A 16,193-nucleotide genomic window follows, 5' to 3' on the forward strand; every position below is an offset into this window, starting at 1 on the left:
AGCGGGGCAGCTGGAATGGACCCACATCCCTGCCTGGTGCCCCCCGCCACCGGCCCATGAACCACGGACCAGGCTGAGGACAGGGCCCCAGGCTGGCAGCGAGGCTGGCTGCGGATGGTGCCCGCTGAGGCAGAGCGGCCTGCCCACATCTGCTTGCTTAGTTGGGGGCGACTCGGAGTGCTCCCAGGGCCAGTAGCAGGAAGCAAGTGGCAGTGAGGGGGTGACAGCGACACCATCAGCCGTCACTTCCCAGGGAACTAGAGACTGAGGAGGAAGTCCCCGCTCACATTTCAGATGAAGGCAAGTGGCCCGCATGGGCTGAGGCCGACCATGAAGAATGACGTTAAGAGGGCCAGGGAGCGCCTAGAAGGAGCCCGGAGGGGCTGCAGGTACCCCTGGCGGCCGCTACCACGCACGAGCAGGCTGGGAGGCCCCATGGTATGGACCAAGGTGGGCTGTGGAGCCGCCGTCTCCGGGCCCAGAACACCCGTGAGGCCGCCCCGCACTCACCCGGTTGTCGTACACCTTCTTGAGCGCCTCGTAGCGGATGGAGCCCTGAAAGATGACCCCCTGGAACGTGTTGGTTTTGTCACTGGCCACCAGCTCCACACAGACCATCTCTCCTTCCCCCACGGTCATGTCGCTGAACACCTGGGCCAGGGCACAAAGAGACAGGGACGTGACCATCAGCTCCCACTGCCCACACCACAGCCTGGCCCAACTGGCAGGGAGGGCTGCTCGGAAAATACCATTTTGCAGGGGACAACTGGCTGTCACACACTCCTGTGGCCCCATGCCCTCCGAGCCCCACGGGACAGGAACAGCCTCACACTGGGGCAGGGGCTGAGCAGCAGGGGAGGACAGGGACCCTTACGGAGACTCTGGGACTGGCAGAAGACGCACGCCCTCATCACGGTTCACCAGGACCGTCGGCCACCGTCTGGGCCCCTCCACACCGCCTAGGGGTGCCCGGCCCTGCCTGCCACATCTTCGAGGCTCCTGTGTGGCCAAAGGCTCAGTGTGGCGGCAGGGTGACTGCCCACCTGGGGTGACAACACCAGACTAAGGTGCCACAGGCCCCATCCTGCCGCCTTCCCGAATCATTGCTCCCAGGGCCTGGTGCACAGACTGTGAGCTCCAAGGTCACAAAGACTTAGATGCAAATCTCAGCTCTGCCACGCAGGAGCTACGTGTGCCTGGGGAGGGGACATGACCTCCCTGAGCCTGGGATCTTCCTGCAGATGCACACGCCTCCCTCCTAAGTCCTCAGGGCCCTGAGCACCTTGGATGCACACAAGGACCCCGACCAGGGCCTCAACAGAGGAGAGACACGAGTGGGCAGAGCAGGGAGTGAGCTGCGACCGGCTCCCTCCCCACCCTCCCAGTGCCCTGTGTTTCTCGGTGAGTCTCCTTCTGCCCAAGCCCATTTCCCAAACCTTAAAACAAAGGCTTGGCCCAGATAACTCCGGAAACCCCATCCCTCTCTGACATCCTAGGATTCCAAGTCAGTGCAGGTGTGGAGCTGCTTCTTTATCATTTACTAGCGTTAATAATGGCTCCTCCCGCCCGGGCAGTGCTTCTTGCGAGAGTTTACGAGGCATCCTCCCACTCAGGAGCCTTTTGGTCTTCAGCCCTGACAGTAAGTAGGACAGATGATCATGACACTGATTTTACAGAGGAGGAAACGGAGGCTGCGCCGGGGGGAATTCACCTGCCCACAAGCAAACACTGGGAAGAGAGAGCCACGTCTGCCTCAGCCAGACTCTTCCCGGCTCCAAGCCACCCATGCCTTTCTGCAAGGCTAAGGCCCCGGGGAGAAGTGCCTAACACCCATCTCACGAGAAGGGGAAGCTAAGGAGAGAGGCCCTGCGTGGAGCTCACCTCCTCGAAGCTGTCAATCATGAAGAAGATGTTGGGGTAGCTGATCTTGGACTCCTCCCCCTTGCTGTCCATGGGGTGTTTACTGGGGGACGCGAACACTTGCTGGAAGAAAGCAGATTTGGAGGACAAGTGAGGCCCCACCCGGCACACAGGCCCAGAGCCAGTCCAAGCCAGTATAGGGAGGCCACCCGGCCCAGAGCCAGTCCAAAGCCAGAGACCTACCCAGAGATGTGGGGGATAAGCTGGTTCTGTGCTCCTCGAATGGGATACAGGATCCCAGGAGCTGAGCGGATTTCTGGAGTCAGACCCCTCACCTCCGGGGCAGAGAAGTAAGCAGGAGGACTTGTCTCTCTCAAATGCTGGGCAGCCAGAGGTCTGCCACGCCCAGGCTGCACTGGCAGTTAGGAGGCTGGGGGCTCTCGCGCCAGGGCTCACCTGAGATTTCTTCTTATGGATGTGAATGTCCCCGCCATCAGCACGTGTGCACACCGCACAGGTCACCATGTAGTCCAGCTGGAAGAGAGCACGGGTCAGCGTGCAGGGACGGGTCGGCCGTCCCTCGGGGCCAATCCGCAGCCCCACCCTTGCCACCCCATACCTTCTGCAGGATGAGATTCAGGCAGACGCTCTCTTCCCAGTCGATGTCAGGGTCTCCCAGGCCTGGCAGCTTCTTGGAGTCCCGCCGGTACACCTCCACCTCCACCTCGGGCTCAGCTGCCTGCGAGGCCCAGAGCAGAAGTAAGTGCCCAGGGCCCACTGTGACGCTCTTCTTGCCTGACTACTATGCAGGCATTACGACGGACAAGGACTCCAATTCTTTTTTATTATTATTTTTTGAGACAGGGTCTCGCACTGCTGCCCAGGCTAGAGGGCAGCGGTGCAATCACAGCTCACTGTAGCCTCAACCTCCTGGGCTCAAATGATCCTCCCACCTCAGCCTCCCAAACAACAGGGACCACAGGCACATGCTACCACACCCGGCTAATTTTTAAAAATTTTTGTAGATGTGGCGTTTTGCCATGTTGTCCAGGCTGGTCTCGAACTCCTGGGCTCAGGTGATCCTCCTGCCTCAGCCTCCCAAAGTGTTGGGATTACAGGTGTGAGCCACCGTGCCCGGTCAGAACTCCAATTCTTGCTCCTCGGTTCTCTAGCGACGGGAGATGGGACCCAGGGGCCATCCATTCTCCTCACTGAGCCTCAGTGTCTTCATCTGTACAATGGACTGAGGGCATCTTCCCTCAAAGTTGTCATAATGATTTAAAGAGCTAATATTTACTAAGTGGCATCAATGATAACAGTGACACCTACTGAGCTCTTAGTGGACGGTGGGGTCTGGGCTACACATGTTACAAATTATTAATCCTTTTAAAGCAACGCTGCAATGCAGGTATCATTAGCCCCATTTTAACAGATCAGAGTCAAATTTACTGAAGATCAATAATAAATACATATCAGAGAGAAACCAAAGCATGTCTACACCTCTCCTGGGAGACTGGCTTTCAATTTTTTTTTTTTTTTTTTTTTTTGAGACAGAATCTCACTCCATCTGTCACCCAGGCTACAGTGCAACACGTCTTGGCTCACTGCAATCTCCGCCTCCTGGATTCAAGTGATTCTCCTGCCTCAGCCTCCTGAGTAGCTGGGATTACAGGCACGTGCCACCACACCTGTCTACTTTTTGTATTTTTGGTAGAGACGGGGTTTCACCGTGTTGGCCAGGCTGGTCTTGAACTCCTGACCTCAAGTGATCTGCCCGCCTCGGCCTCCCAAAGTGCTAGGATTACAAGCATGGGCCACTGTGCCCGGCCTCAATTTATTTCTTATTTATTTTTTTGAGACGGAGTCTCGCTCTGTCACCCGGGCTGGAGTACAGTGGCACAATCTTGGCTCACTGCAACCTCTACCTCCTGGGTTCACGTGATTCTCCTGCCCCAGCCTCCCAAGTAGCTGGGATTACAGGTGTCTGCCACCACAACTGACTAATTTTTTTTTTGGATTTTTAATAGAGACAGGGTTTCACCATGTTGGCCAGGCTGATCTCGAACTCCTGACCTCAAGTGATCTACCCACCTCGGCCTCCCAAAGTGCAGGGATTACAGGCGTGAGCCACCGCGCCCGGCCTGGCTTTCAATTTTGAAGCAGCTGTGCTGACTGGGGGCCTCTGGTCCTGGTCCTGGGTGCTCTCACTGACTCGGGCTCTGAGGGGCTGGGCACTGCTGGGCCCTCTTGCAGGTGCACAGGCCTGCGCCCCCCAGGGACAGAGCTGGGATCTATGGAAAGAGGTGCAGGAGGCCAACCTTGCCTAGGAGTGAGAAACAGATGTCCCGGGGTCGGGCGGCCTCCCACTTCCACCGCCTGTATGGCTCTGCAGTCACCCCGAGCCCCTGAGCTGAGAGTCCTGGGGTTCACAAGACTCTGCTGTTCCTCCTGGTCTCACTTCATTGACCTGTTCATTTGCTTTTGCTCAGCAAAGCGCTGTGGACTCAGTGAATGAAAGGCTCGGGGGCACGATCACACGGCTGTTGAGGGCAGCACCACAGCACAGGCAGGCGAAAAGAGCAGGTTCCCCATCAGAAAGGTGCCCATGTGTGCACCAAAGCCAGGCCCAAGAGGACACTGGGAGCTGCCTGGTACCCACTGAGAGGAGGGTGGCCAGGCCCCCATGGTACACTCTGCAGGCATTACACAGCAGTGAGACCAGATTACAACCACCTGTGTCAACAGGCATGACTCACAAACATGACACGGGGAGAAAGAAGCTTGAAACAACATATACTGCCCGATTCCAATGTACAAGCTGTGAGAACAGGCAGAACCCGCCAACTCCACACACATGAGCTGTGATAACAGGCAGAACCACTGACTCCACATGCAGGAGCTGTGAGAACAGGCAGAACCACTGACTCCACACGCAGGAGCTGTGAGAACAGGCAGAACCACCGACTCCACACACAGGAGCTGTGAGAACAGGCAGAACCACCGACTCCACACACAGGAGCTGTGAGAACAGGCAGAACCACCGACTCCACATGCAGGAGCTGTGAGAACAGGCAGAACCCGCCTGGGAAGTGTGAGGAGGCAGAGCAGCAGCTGCCCAGGGGGAGGGTGAGCCCTGGGGTGGGGTGAAGGGGCCTCGGTGTTCTCATCACACTCTGTATCTGGGGGCTGGTGAAACCAGGTGTTCAGTCTAAGAAAAATCAAGCTGTGTACACGTCTTTGTTTTTCTGTATAGATGTTATATTGAAAACAATCTACCAAAAAGGAAAAAGTGAGACTGGGGACAGGGCTTCGCCGCTGGCAAGCTGTGTGACCCCAGGAAACTTCCTGTTTCTGAGCTTTGGTTTTCTGAGTGGGTGTGAAGATGATCTGCACCTTAGGATCCTGAGGTGTCACGTGACCGTGAGACACATGGCTCGGGCCACCAGCGCAGAGCCAGCAGCACACAGAGCCAGGTCCCCCCTCCTGCCAAAGGCACACAATGGCCTGCCCAGGAACACGGAGCGTGTTGTCCAGGGCTGGAGGAAACTAGAGGGCAGGGAATCCAGGACATCCCTCCCTAGGAAAGGCTGGACTGGGATGTCCCTCGGGCCCTGGAGCACTGCGGGGTTCCCGGCATCCTGTCCCCCTGACACTGCAGCTCCTGCCCATCCACCCTCCCCTGCTAGGTGCAGGAGGCCCGGCTGGTTGCTATGGCAACCGGGTGCCAGCGGGATGGGCATGGGGAGGGGGCGGGAAGCAGCCAGGCTGCCGCAGAGGACTTGCAGTGCGCAGGCGCCTCTGCGGGGCCCCCACCTCCACCCAGGGCTCAGGGCTTTTGCCAGCGGGGGGTCTCCCGGTCTCCCCATCAGCACCTCCAGCCTGCCCCCTTGCAGGCCACTCTCAGCATTGCAGCCCGGCAAGCTGGGAAAAATGCCAAGTTGGGGCGGCCCCAGGACCCACCCACCAGGCCCCGCAATCTCCGTCGGCCCACTCTGGCAGGTCCCATGTGGCACTCGTCACACACCCTCCTGCTCCGCACTTGCTGGTCCCTCCACAGGGCGTGTCCTCAGCCCGCTGCTGCCCGCTCTCTCTGTCCTACAACCCGCCCGCCAGATGTCACCTTCTGCACTCCCGTCCCCACCATCACAGCACTGATGGCTCCGTAGCACTGGCTATACCGTCCATCTGTCCAAACAGACTGAGGCCAGATATGAGTCATTTCTGTGCTCCCGGCACTGAGTGTAGGGGGGCATCTGTACATGGCTCACAGTGGGTGTTCAATGGAACATTCTAGCATGTGAATAGCTGGACTGCCACCTGCTCCCGTGGGACTCAGGCTTCCCTCAGACCTCGACACCTCCAAATTTTCAGCAGATCTTGGATGTGGCCCCATCCCCTCTGCTCCAAATTCCTCAGGCCTGGATCCAGGGCTGCACTTTCTCAGTGGAGGGCTCTCACCTTTAAACTTCTCCTCCACCCAAGATGGACCCCTCATCTGCCGTTCCTTTCTCCTCCCCCTAGCCCGGCCTATCCAGGGTGCACACAACCCGTCCTCCCACCTCCCTGTCTGCCCTCTTGACCAGAGTCGTGACCTCTCTGGAATCAAAATTCAAAGTACAGCTGAGAGTGTCTCAAATGCGCCAAGTCCTCATTAGAGCCCCTGCTTGCAACAGACTCTGCCTTGGGGAAAAGACCAACATTTGGGGGTGGGGGAAAGGTTCTCTGCAACCTGAACTCCAGCAGAAGCTGAGAGGCCGGAGTGGACGGAGGCAGGGGCGGGGTCCACAGCCCTAGGACGACAGAGGGCCTGAGCCTCCGAGTTCTGGCTCCCATGGGTGAGAGGAGTGCCTCCCCAAGAACTGTGCTGAGGTTACAGGAGCCTGTGCCCGCCATGAGGGTCACGGACAGTGAGGATCCTGAGGCACCAGCCACCTCTCTGCCAAGCACACTCATATGGTCACGCCAACCCCAAACCTCCCAGCCTCCCAGGTGTCCACAATGGGAGGGCCCTCACCTTTCGGGGCACCTGCCCTGATCCCCTTTTACCCCAGAGAGGAGATGACCTGGCAATGTCATATGGTAAACCAGGGGGAAACAAGACTGGCCTTGAAAGCTGGTCTCTCAACTGCACACCCAGACAGGGCGGGCATGGCAGCAGATTCTGAGGAGCCCTGAGCCAGCTCCAGAAGGTTCTTACTCAGGGATCCCATCACCAGTCAGGCCTCCTCTTCGTCCCTCCCGGAAAGCATTCCTTGCCTCCCTGAGTGTGGCTCTAGTCCCTGCACACCTGCCACTGAAGCTGCTGCACCAAGACCGCCACCCCTCCCTGGCACCAAATCCAACAGGCCCTTCAGACACTGCACCCCACTGGCTGCACCGTCTCCAGACCTCCCCTCCTGGGGTGCCCTCCCCTCTCCTGGCTGTTCCCCCACCTCTCTGGCCAGTTGTTCATGGTTTCCTGCTGGTCCCTCCAAAGTGGGGCTGGCTCAGGGCTCGGGGCCAGCATGCAGGCATCCAGGCCCGTCCACTTGCAGAAAATCCATCCCGCGTGTGTTCAGGCTCAGAAAATGGGCCCAAGGGAAGGCCAGGCTCCAAGTAATCCCTGCATGAGCCTCTGCCAGCAAACCATGGCCCCACAGTCACAGAGCCAGGCAGGTTGCAAGTTCCAGACCTGGCTCCACGGCCCTCTCATTTCTTGTTTTTAAAGGAAAACAAAAGCATTTCCATATCTGGCATATGGGGTTGCTTAAACATTTTACAAACTGCAAAAGCCTGTGAAAAACAGAGAAGGAAGCATGCAAAATGTATTTTATTAGCTCCTCCCACACTTCGATTTAGTGGATGAAATACGTTAGGCGAATCACTTCATCTCCGAGCCCTCCGTTTCCTCATGTGTAAAAGGGATAAGAACACCCACCCTGTCGAGTTGTTGGGACTTCACAATGGGGCTAAGAAGAAGAGAGCTCAGCACTGTGTCTGGATGATGGCGACGGCTCAGTAAGTGGAAGGCACCATCATCATCACCACCACCGAGTCAGGTCACCCTGCCATGGCCAAGGGAGGGCCCTGGGCTCTGGAGTGCGACCTTTGCTCTACCATCTATTGACTAATCCTAAGAGGCCAGCCAAGTCAGCTGTCTGTGAACCTGTTTCCTCAAAGCTACAATGGTGACGGCAATCACTGCCCTTCAGGGTCACAGTGAAGATGAATGACAGACAATGTGTACAGACACCCAGCACATCCAGATTTGCACATGAGACTGTCTACACAGTTCCTGGAATACAGTAGGTGCTCAATAAATATCACTCACCCTCTGATATGCATGAGCACTGTAGGAAAGCCCACATGCACGCCGACAGCAGACACCACAGGGATGCTTGGGGCACGGACACAGGGGCAGGGGCCGGGGGTCACTCACCTTCCTCCCGTCTGCACCGCTTTCGCTGCTGGAGTAAGCCAGCTTCCGGCGCACATAGAAAAGCATGTCGTCCTGCCGGGGAGCCCATTTCTCCATGAAGTAGGTGGAGAACATCCAAGTCCAGAAGACGATGCGGTCATCCTTGAAGCACCCTGCAGAGGGAGGCCAGACAGGAGTGAGGAAGGACGGCCACTCTGGCCCTTGCAGCATGGCCTTGGGCAAGCTGTGCCCATACCCCCACATTTCTGGCCAGAAATTTGCGAGGGCTCTGAGATGCGCTGCCCCTCCCTCACCACTTCCGACCCCCACCCATGGAGCATCCAGAGAGGCTGGAGGACACCTCCCAGGAGGCCCAGTTCCTCCGCCCAGCAGCAGCCTGAGAGCCCATGCTCCCAGCCCCACAGCTGAGCCGGACTCCAGCCTGGGGATGAATCAGCAGCTTCGGAGGAAAAGGAAAATCCCGAGGAGCCAGGAACGCCACTGGCTGGCTGCTGTCTGGGCTGGAAGCCGGGAAGGCTTGGCTGGAGGGGAGCCTTTGGAGAGGCAGGGCTCTCACTAACATCTCTCACCCCCACCCACTCCCCCTGGCTGCGGCAGTCCCAACGGGAACCCGACTTAAAGGGACAGCCGCCCTCCAGCCAGCCAAGGCTGCAGGCGGGAACCGCGGGGAGACAGCACCCGCCCCACCCCTGCCCCACGTCTGCGCAGCTTCGTGCTCATCTGATCCTCACGGGGACTTCTCCTTCTATTACAAATGGTATTTCTTTATGATAAATATTTGTAATATTTTCCTGCAAAACAGAAAAAGCCCACAGGCTTTGGTAGGGAAGATCTGGGTTTCCGTTCCAGCGCTGCCGCTGGTGATGGGACAATGGGCGGGGGCTCTGAGCCACAGGTTCCTCGGGGCACATGCAGACAAACCGAGACCACGGGCACACAGCAGGATCAACATAGGTGGGTCTGTCCCCTCTCTAGACAGATTTAACACTTCAAACTATGCGGCCAACTCTCTCTTATCAACTCAGTAGATTAAACTGGGTCTGCTTTTGTTTTCTGTCTTCCTCACTGACCAGTGCGATCTAGTGCTGGTACTCGGGCTGGAAGGAACTAATACCGACACTTAGAGATGGGGAACCTGAGGGCCAGTGGTGCCAGGACCCTCTCTCGCCCTCACAGGCAGGCCAGTGGGCCGACCAGGACTCGGCCATCAGCTGAGTCAAATGCAGAACACCCCAGCCTTGGTTGACGTCAGCCACACTACTAACCAAAGAACCAGGACTTGTAGCCAGCCCCAGCCCTCGGCCCTCAGCCCTCAGCCCAACAGTGTGTTGCTCACACACTCCCATGCCCTGCCTGGCTCCTGGACTCTAGGGCAGTGAGAGGGAGGAAAAGAGAAGGAGGCTTCATCGGTGAGGGTCTGGGTCAGCGAGCCCTGTCAGCCTCCAGGGGTGAGGGCCAGGAGAGCCCACGGGACTGGCAAGACCTCCCAGGAGAGCCCACGGGACTGGCAAGACCTCCCAGGCTCACAGGACCCGGGAGAACGAAACACGCGTACTGTCTGCAGAGTTGCTTTGAAGTTCCTGCCGCGTTTTTGCAACAGGCAAAGCCCAAGTCACGCTACTACAGACCCTTGCAAAATTAAGCAAAGCGCTATGATTATTCCTGGATAAACTTCAATTCTTTTTTACTTCCTCTTAACATTGCTTCACTTTTGGTTCCCTCTTAGAGCCCAACAGAATAACAGAATAAATTTGGTCTTTAAAAACCAGCCCTTGGCTGGGTGCGGTGGCTCATGCCTGTCATCCCAGTACTTTGGGAGGCTGAGGTGGGTGGATCACCTGAGATCAGGAGTTCAAGACCAGCCTGGCCAATATGGTGAAACCCTGTATCTAGTAAAAACACAAAAATTAGGCGGGCATGGTGGCAGGTGCCTGTAATCCCAGCTACTCGAGAGGCTGAGGTGGGAAGATCGCTTGAACCTGGGAGGCAAGAGGTTGCAGTGAGCCAAGATCGCGCCATTGCACTCCAGCCTGGGCGACAGAGCAAGACTCCATCTCAGAAAAAAATAAATAAATAAATAAGCCGGGCGTGGTGATGGGTGCCTGTAGTCCCAGCTACTCTAGAGGCTGAGGCAGGAGAATCACATGAACCCGGGAGGCAGAGGTTGCAGTGAACCGAGATCGTGCCACTGCACTCCAGCCTGGGCAACAGAACGAGACTCTGTCTCAACAAACAAACAAACAAACTAGTCCTTAGGAAAACTGCCAGATTCTCACAGAGTTAAACATATACTTACAAAACCAGCCACTAGCCACTCCTAGGTACCTGCCCAAGAGAAATGAAGCACATGTCCACAGAGACTGGCACACAAATGTTCACAGCATCTTTATTCATAACAGCCACAAACTGGAAACCAGGACAATGCACACATGTCACAATAAAAACAAACTAGTGATCCACACACGACACCGTGGATAAACCTCAAACTTGTCCTGCAGAGCAAAAGAAGTCAGGCGCAAAAAGCTATTTACTGTATGATCCCATTCACACGATATTTCGCAAAAGGCGGAACCGTAGTGACTTAAAGCAGGAAGGTGGTTGCCCTGAAAGATTCTAGATCTTGATTGTGACGCTGGTTTCACAGGTGCATATGGCCATCAAAACTCATCAAACTTAGCCGGGCGAGGTAGCTCATACCTGTAATCCCAGCACTTTGGGAGACCAAGGCGGAAAGATCGCTTTAGGCCAGGAGTTCAAGGTCAGCCTGGGCAACATAGTGAGACCTGGTCTCTACAAAATAAAAATAAAAATTAGCTGGGCATGATGGCACGTGGCTATGGCTCCAGCCACTAGGGAGGCTGAGGTGGGAGGATCACTTGAGCCCAGGAGTTCGAGGCTGTAGTGAGCTATGATCGAACCACTGCACTCCTGCCTGGGGGACAAAGTGAGACCCTGTCTCTAAAAGGGTATACAAAAATAAAATTTAGGCCAGGTGCGGTGGCTCACACCTGTAATCCCAGCACTTTGGGAGCCTGTGGCGGGCGGATCACTGGAGGTCAGTCAGGAGTTCAAGACCAGCCTGAGCAACATGGTGAAACCCCACCTCTACTAAAAATACAAAACTTAGGTGGGCGTGGTGGTGCTCACCTGTAGTCCCAGCTACTTGGGAGGCTGAGGCACGAGAATCACTTGAACCCGGGAGGCAGAGGCTGCAGTGAGTCGAGATTGTGCCACTGCACTCTGGCCTGGGAGACAGCAAGACCCTGTCTCAAAAAATTAATTAATTTAAAAAACGTAAAACTTATCAAACTGTTTAGTCTACATATGTGCAGTTTATTTTACATAAATTATACTCCAATAAAATTGTTAAGTTGTAGCTGATGCTGGCAAGGGTGCACTGAACTGGAACTCTCCAATATGCTAGAGAACAAAACGTGTGAGATGCTAATGAGCATTTTCTCACTCCTATGCATCTACCTTATGGCAGAGTACAAAATTAAAGGCCTTTTGCACAAAAACATTTCATGTGTTACTAATGAGAAAAAATAATATAACAGCAATAACCACAATGAAGATGACGAAAGGAAAGGACACAATATCCTGCAATTTCTGACATTTCCCCGAGGTAAAGCACGCCATACAGATTCAACCAAATCACCACCAGTCTTTTTAAAGGATGGCTATAAAGACTACACACAGATGCATGGGAATACGTGTAATATGATGTTTGGTGGAAAAGCGGAACCCCAAGTTGTAGACACACTGATGACAACTACGTAAATCACATGGAAACACCAGAGGTAAACAGACCAGAATGCCAGGAGTGGATGAAATGAACACAGCATATGTTTTTGTTTTTTTTTGACTTAATATTTTCAGTCATAAGATTGTACTACTTTTTCCCATGAATGTACAACTTTTAATATCATAGGACTCACTAAGAAAGGGAGCGGGGAGGCGGGCGCCTGTAGTCCCAGCTACTCGGGAGGCTGAGGCAGGAGAATGGTGTGAACCCGGGAGGCAGAGCTTCAAGTGAGCCGAGATGGCGCCATTGCACTCCAGCATGGGCGACACAGCGAGACTCCCTCTCACAAAAAAAAAAAAAAAAAAGAAAGAAAAGGAGCGGGGAGAGTGAGAGAGGAGAGTCTCTCTTCAGAGGGAGGAAGGGAGGCAAACACAAACACACTCCACATCCAAGAGCCAGGAAAGGTCAGGACTGGAGGGATATCTCTGATTCCCGGAAGCACAGTACAATGATAGGAGTTGCAGTCAAACATATGTGAGCTCAGGTCCTGACGCTACTCTTCCCTACTCAGATGGCCAATTCATTCAGCCAACCTCTCTGACCCTCAGTGATTCTATCTGTCAGATGGGTCTCTAACCTGCCACCCTCCCAGAATCCAAGGTGAGGACTTGGCTGAAAGTGAAAGTGCTCTGCTGGCTGCACAGCTCCAGCTGCTGCAATGTGGGCTGCTGGTGACCCTCTGCTCTGCTGCCCTGCATGTCAGAAACACTGACAACGAGCACGTCAGTGGATCCCAAACCTTCCAGTGTCCTTTGGCCTCATGGTGCAGTAACTGGCTGTGAATAAACACACGAGGTACAGCTGGCCTGTGAAGTCACTGCTGACTTTCTCCCACAAGCAAACCCCTTCTCCCTTCACCCTTTCCCAGGGCCTGCCGAGCAAGAAATCCCCTGGGTCACAAGCCCTGGGAGCTGCTAGTCTAGCACAGAGCCTCCTCGTCTCCAGACTTCTCTCTGTCCCTTCTCCCTACCGTCTTGCCAGTCAGGGCTGCAGGTTCTCCCCACCCTCAAGCCCAGTGGAAACTTACGGAAGCAGATGTGGCCCCTGAAAGCTGAGCCAGGCTTAAGGTGGTGGCACCTCGGACAGCTCTGTGCCCCCGGCCCTGCCTTCCCTCCCGGGGTCCTATGGAGCCAGATTACCATCCATTCTCCTGATCTGAGGCAGCGGTGAACACCAAATTAGTCAATACCGACCCGCTGGCTCCTAAGGGAAATACAAGGTTAGGGTCCTCTGATCACATTTTCAGCAACTGATCAATTCATAACCTTACTTTATGTATGTTTCTCTTTCAAGACACCTTACTTAAGGCCAGATGCGGCGGCTCATGCCTGTAATCCCAGCACTTTGGAAGGCTAAGGCGGGTGGATTACTTGAGGTCAGGCGTTCAAGACCAGCCTGGCCAACATCGCAAAACCCCATCTCTACTAAAAATACAAAAATTAGCCGGGCGTGGCGGCGGATGCCTGTAATCCCGGCTATTTGGGAGGTTAAGGCAGGAGAATTGCTTGAACCCGGGAGGTGGAAGTTGCAGTGAGCTAAAATCACGCCACTGCACTCTAGCCTGGGAGACAGAGCAAGACTCCATCTCAAAAAAAAAAAAGACACCGTATTTAACATATAGTCCATTCGCTAACATTGAACTCATGGCCAACAACGATCAATGTTGAACGAAGCTTCTCTAACACATGTATTTTCTCCATAAAGTACATCACAGCCATCTTGTGCCTGGGACTAGATAGCACCTCAGCCCAGGGCCATTTTAAAGCACTGACAAAAAGCACAAAAAATGCAAAATACATGGCACTAACTAGACTGCAAAAAGGACACTTCTTTACAGTGTGAGGCGGAGCACTGCCTCATCTGACCTCAGCTGGGAACGTGTGTCAGTTAAGGAATTTTTCGACACTATTTTTCGACACTCCGTGAATGTCAGTCATTAACCCGAAAGTACCATCAGTACTGATTTTGGGGTTACAAATAAATTTCAGTGAGTGGGTGAATCCGCAAATAATGACAATGGCCTGGACCAGGCAAACCGATATTTGCTAGGAGTTCTGGCGATCTGGCTGCCTCCCCTGCCTCAAGCAAGTGACCTGCTTCTGTAAGTCACTCTCTTCAAACTCCAGAACTGGAAGAGCCCTTTCCAGGTGAGTGACTCCAGGGACGAGCAGGGGAGAGGGCGCATGGGAAGTGAGCACTAAGCCTGGGCCGTCCACACCCCAGTGTGGTGTCTGCCACCTCTGAATTGCCACTAACTCTCCTCCTGCTTCTGCACGACCCTGGACTGGTGACATGACAGTACCAAGAGCTCAACAGTGCTGGTTTCAGGAGCGAGGAATGTGATGACAGCTCGTGTGTGCCCTGCACCCTACAGTTTATTCATTTACTTTTGAGACAGAGTTTCGCTCCTGTCGCTCAGGCTGGAGTGCAATGGCGTGATCTCGGCTCAATGCAACCTCAGCCTCCCAGGTTCAGGTGATTCTCCCGCCTCAGCCTCCCAAGTAGGTGTGATTACAGGCATGCACCATCACACCCAGCTAATTTTTTTGATTTTTTTTTTTTTTTTTTTTTTTTAGTAGAGATGGGGTTTCACCATGTTGGCCAGGCTGGTCTCAAACTCCTGACCTCAGGTGATCCGCCTGCCTCAGCCTCCCAAAGTGCTGGGATTACAGGCGTGAGCCACCATGCTCGGCCCACCCTATAGTTTATAAAGCCCTTTCACCCATTGTCTTTTCAGATCCTCATGGCAACTTTATGAGGTGGGGACAACCTCAGCTTAGTTTCAAACCTCAGTCTTCATTTTCAACCAAAACTTGAGACTCTAGCGGCTAGATGGCGTGTGCAGGAGCTGAGACTCAAACCCAGCCCCTCCAACAGAGCCCATATCCTTCTCCTGGATAAGCCCACATCCTTATCCTTAGCCTGGCCCTGCACGAGGATTCTCCCAGCTATGTTACAAATGCAGAAACTGAGAGAACCCGGGGGTCACCCGGTGAACAGCTAGGAAAGCAACTCAGGCTTTCAAACCTTCCCCCTCCCCCAACTTCTGAGTCCCCAGCGGGCTGGGCTCACAGGGGCCACTCTGAGCCCTGAAGCACCCTCAGGGCTTCCTGGGATAGCCTAAGAACCCCTGGAAGAACTTCAGACAAGAGCTTCATGCACAGGGGCTGTGGGATCCACTTCCCAGCCGAGTGCCAATTTAACATAATTTAATTATTTTCCATGGGGATGGTTCTTCAGATGCACACTGAAAAGGAAGGGAAACTTTTACCTTTCGAGGCATTTCACGCGAATCCAATCACAATACGGGATGGGGGAAGACTTTGTCAGACTGCAGTTCAAGAGCAGATTTGATTCCCATTCGTGATACACTGCCCACGTGGGTAAGTGACTGAACCTCTCCTGCCTTCAGTTTCGTCATCAGTAAAATCAGAACAACTGCCTCCTACGGTTACCATGGAGACCAAATGAGCTCCTACACAGTGCTCAGCAGTGCAACACGCACTTAGAAACGATGAATGACAACTGCCACTGTGGTTACTATGATAACTTGGAACATTTTCCACTAACCAGACCCTGGGAATAATCACGAATTAGACTTTAGGAGGCATTCCTTGAAACCCACCCCAATCCTTTTTTAGAAAAGGATTAAACCATTAAACCACACAAGTAAGTTACGGTAAAGCCCTAATTAAAATAGTTTATAGCCATTAAAAATGATGGTTCTGTATTAAATAAAGAAAAATGTCCAAGAACTACCCCCCAAAAAAGTACATTAACACAGCAGGCCAAGAGGTGATTTTTTTTTTTTTTTTTTTTGAGATGGAGTCTCAGTGTCACCCAGGCTGGAATAACGTTGCATGATCTCGGCTCACTGCAACCTCCATTTCCTGGGCTCAAGCCATCCTCCTGTTTCAGCCTCCTGAGTAGCTGGAACCACAGACATGCACCACCAGACCCAGCTAATTTTTGTATTTTTGGTAGAGACAGGTTTCACCATGTTGCCCAGGCTGGTCTCGAGCGCCTGAGCTCAAGCGATCCGCCTGCCTCGGCCTCCTAAAGTGCTGGGATTACAGGTGTGAACCACTGCACCCAGCCCAAGAAGTGATT

The 16,193-nt window shown here is 54.1% G+C and overlaps 1 protein-coding gene across 2 annotated transcripts in view; it reads right to left on the reverse strand.

Annotated features, from left to right (window-relative positions):
- Positions 1–16,193, reverse strand: part of KIAA0930 (KIAA0930 ortholog) — a 44,870-nt gene that overhangs the window by 7,525 nt on the left and 21,152 nt on the right. The window contains exons 1-6 of one of the 2 annotated variants that reach the window (XM_054469803.2): positions 8,588–8,963; positions 8,279–8,430; positions 2,480–2,599; positions 2,317–2,394; positions 1,882–1,983; positions 511–651 (exon numbers count right to left, since the gene is read on the reverse strand). In XM_054469803.2, coding sequence (XP_054325778.2) covers positions 511–651; positions 1,882–1,983; positions 2,317–2,394; positions 2,480–2,599; positions 8,279–8,430; positions 8,588–8,840 — 846 coding nt within the window. In that variant the 5' untranslated portion in view covers positions 8,841–8,963. Of the gene's footprint in view, positions 1–510; positions 652–1,881; positions 1,984–2,316; positions 2,395–2,479; positions 2,600–8,278; positions 8,431–8,587; positions 8,964–16,193 lie in introns of those variants that run through there. The other variant, XM_054469801.2, reaches the window with a different exon arrangement.

This window comes from Pongo pygmaeus, chromosome 23, assembly GCF_028885625.2.
Source record: "Pongo pygmaeus isolate AG05252 chromosome 23, NHGRI_mPonPyg2-v2.0_pri, whole genome shotgun sequence".
NCBI classification, from domain to species: Eukaryota; Metazoa; Chordata; class Mammalia; order Primates; family Hominidae; genus Pongo; species Pongo pygmaeus.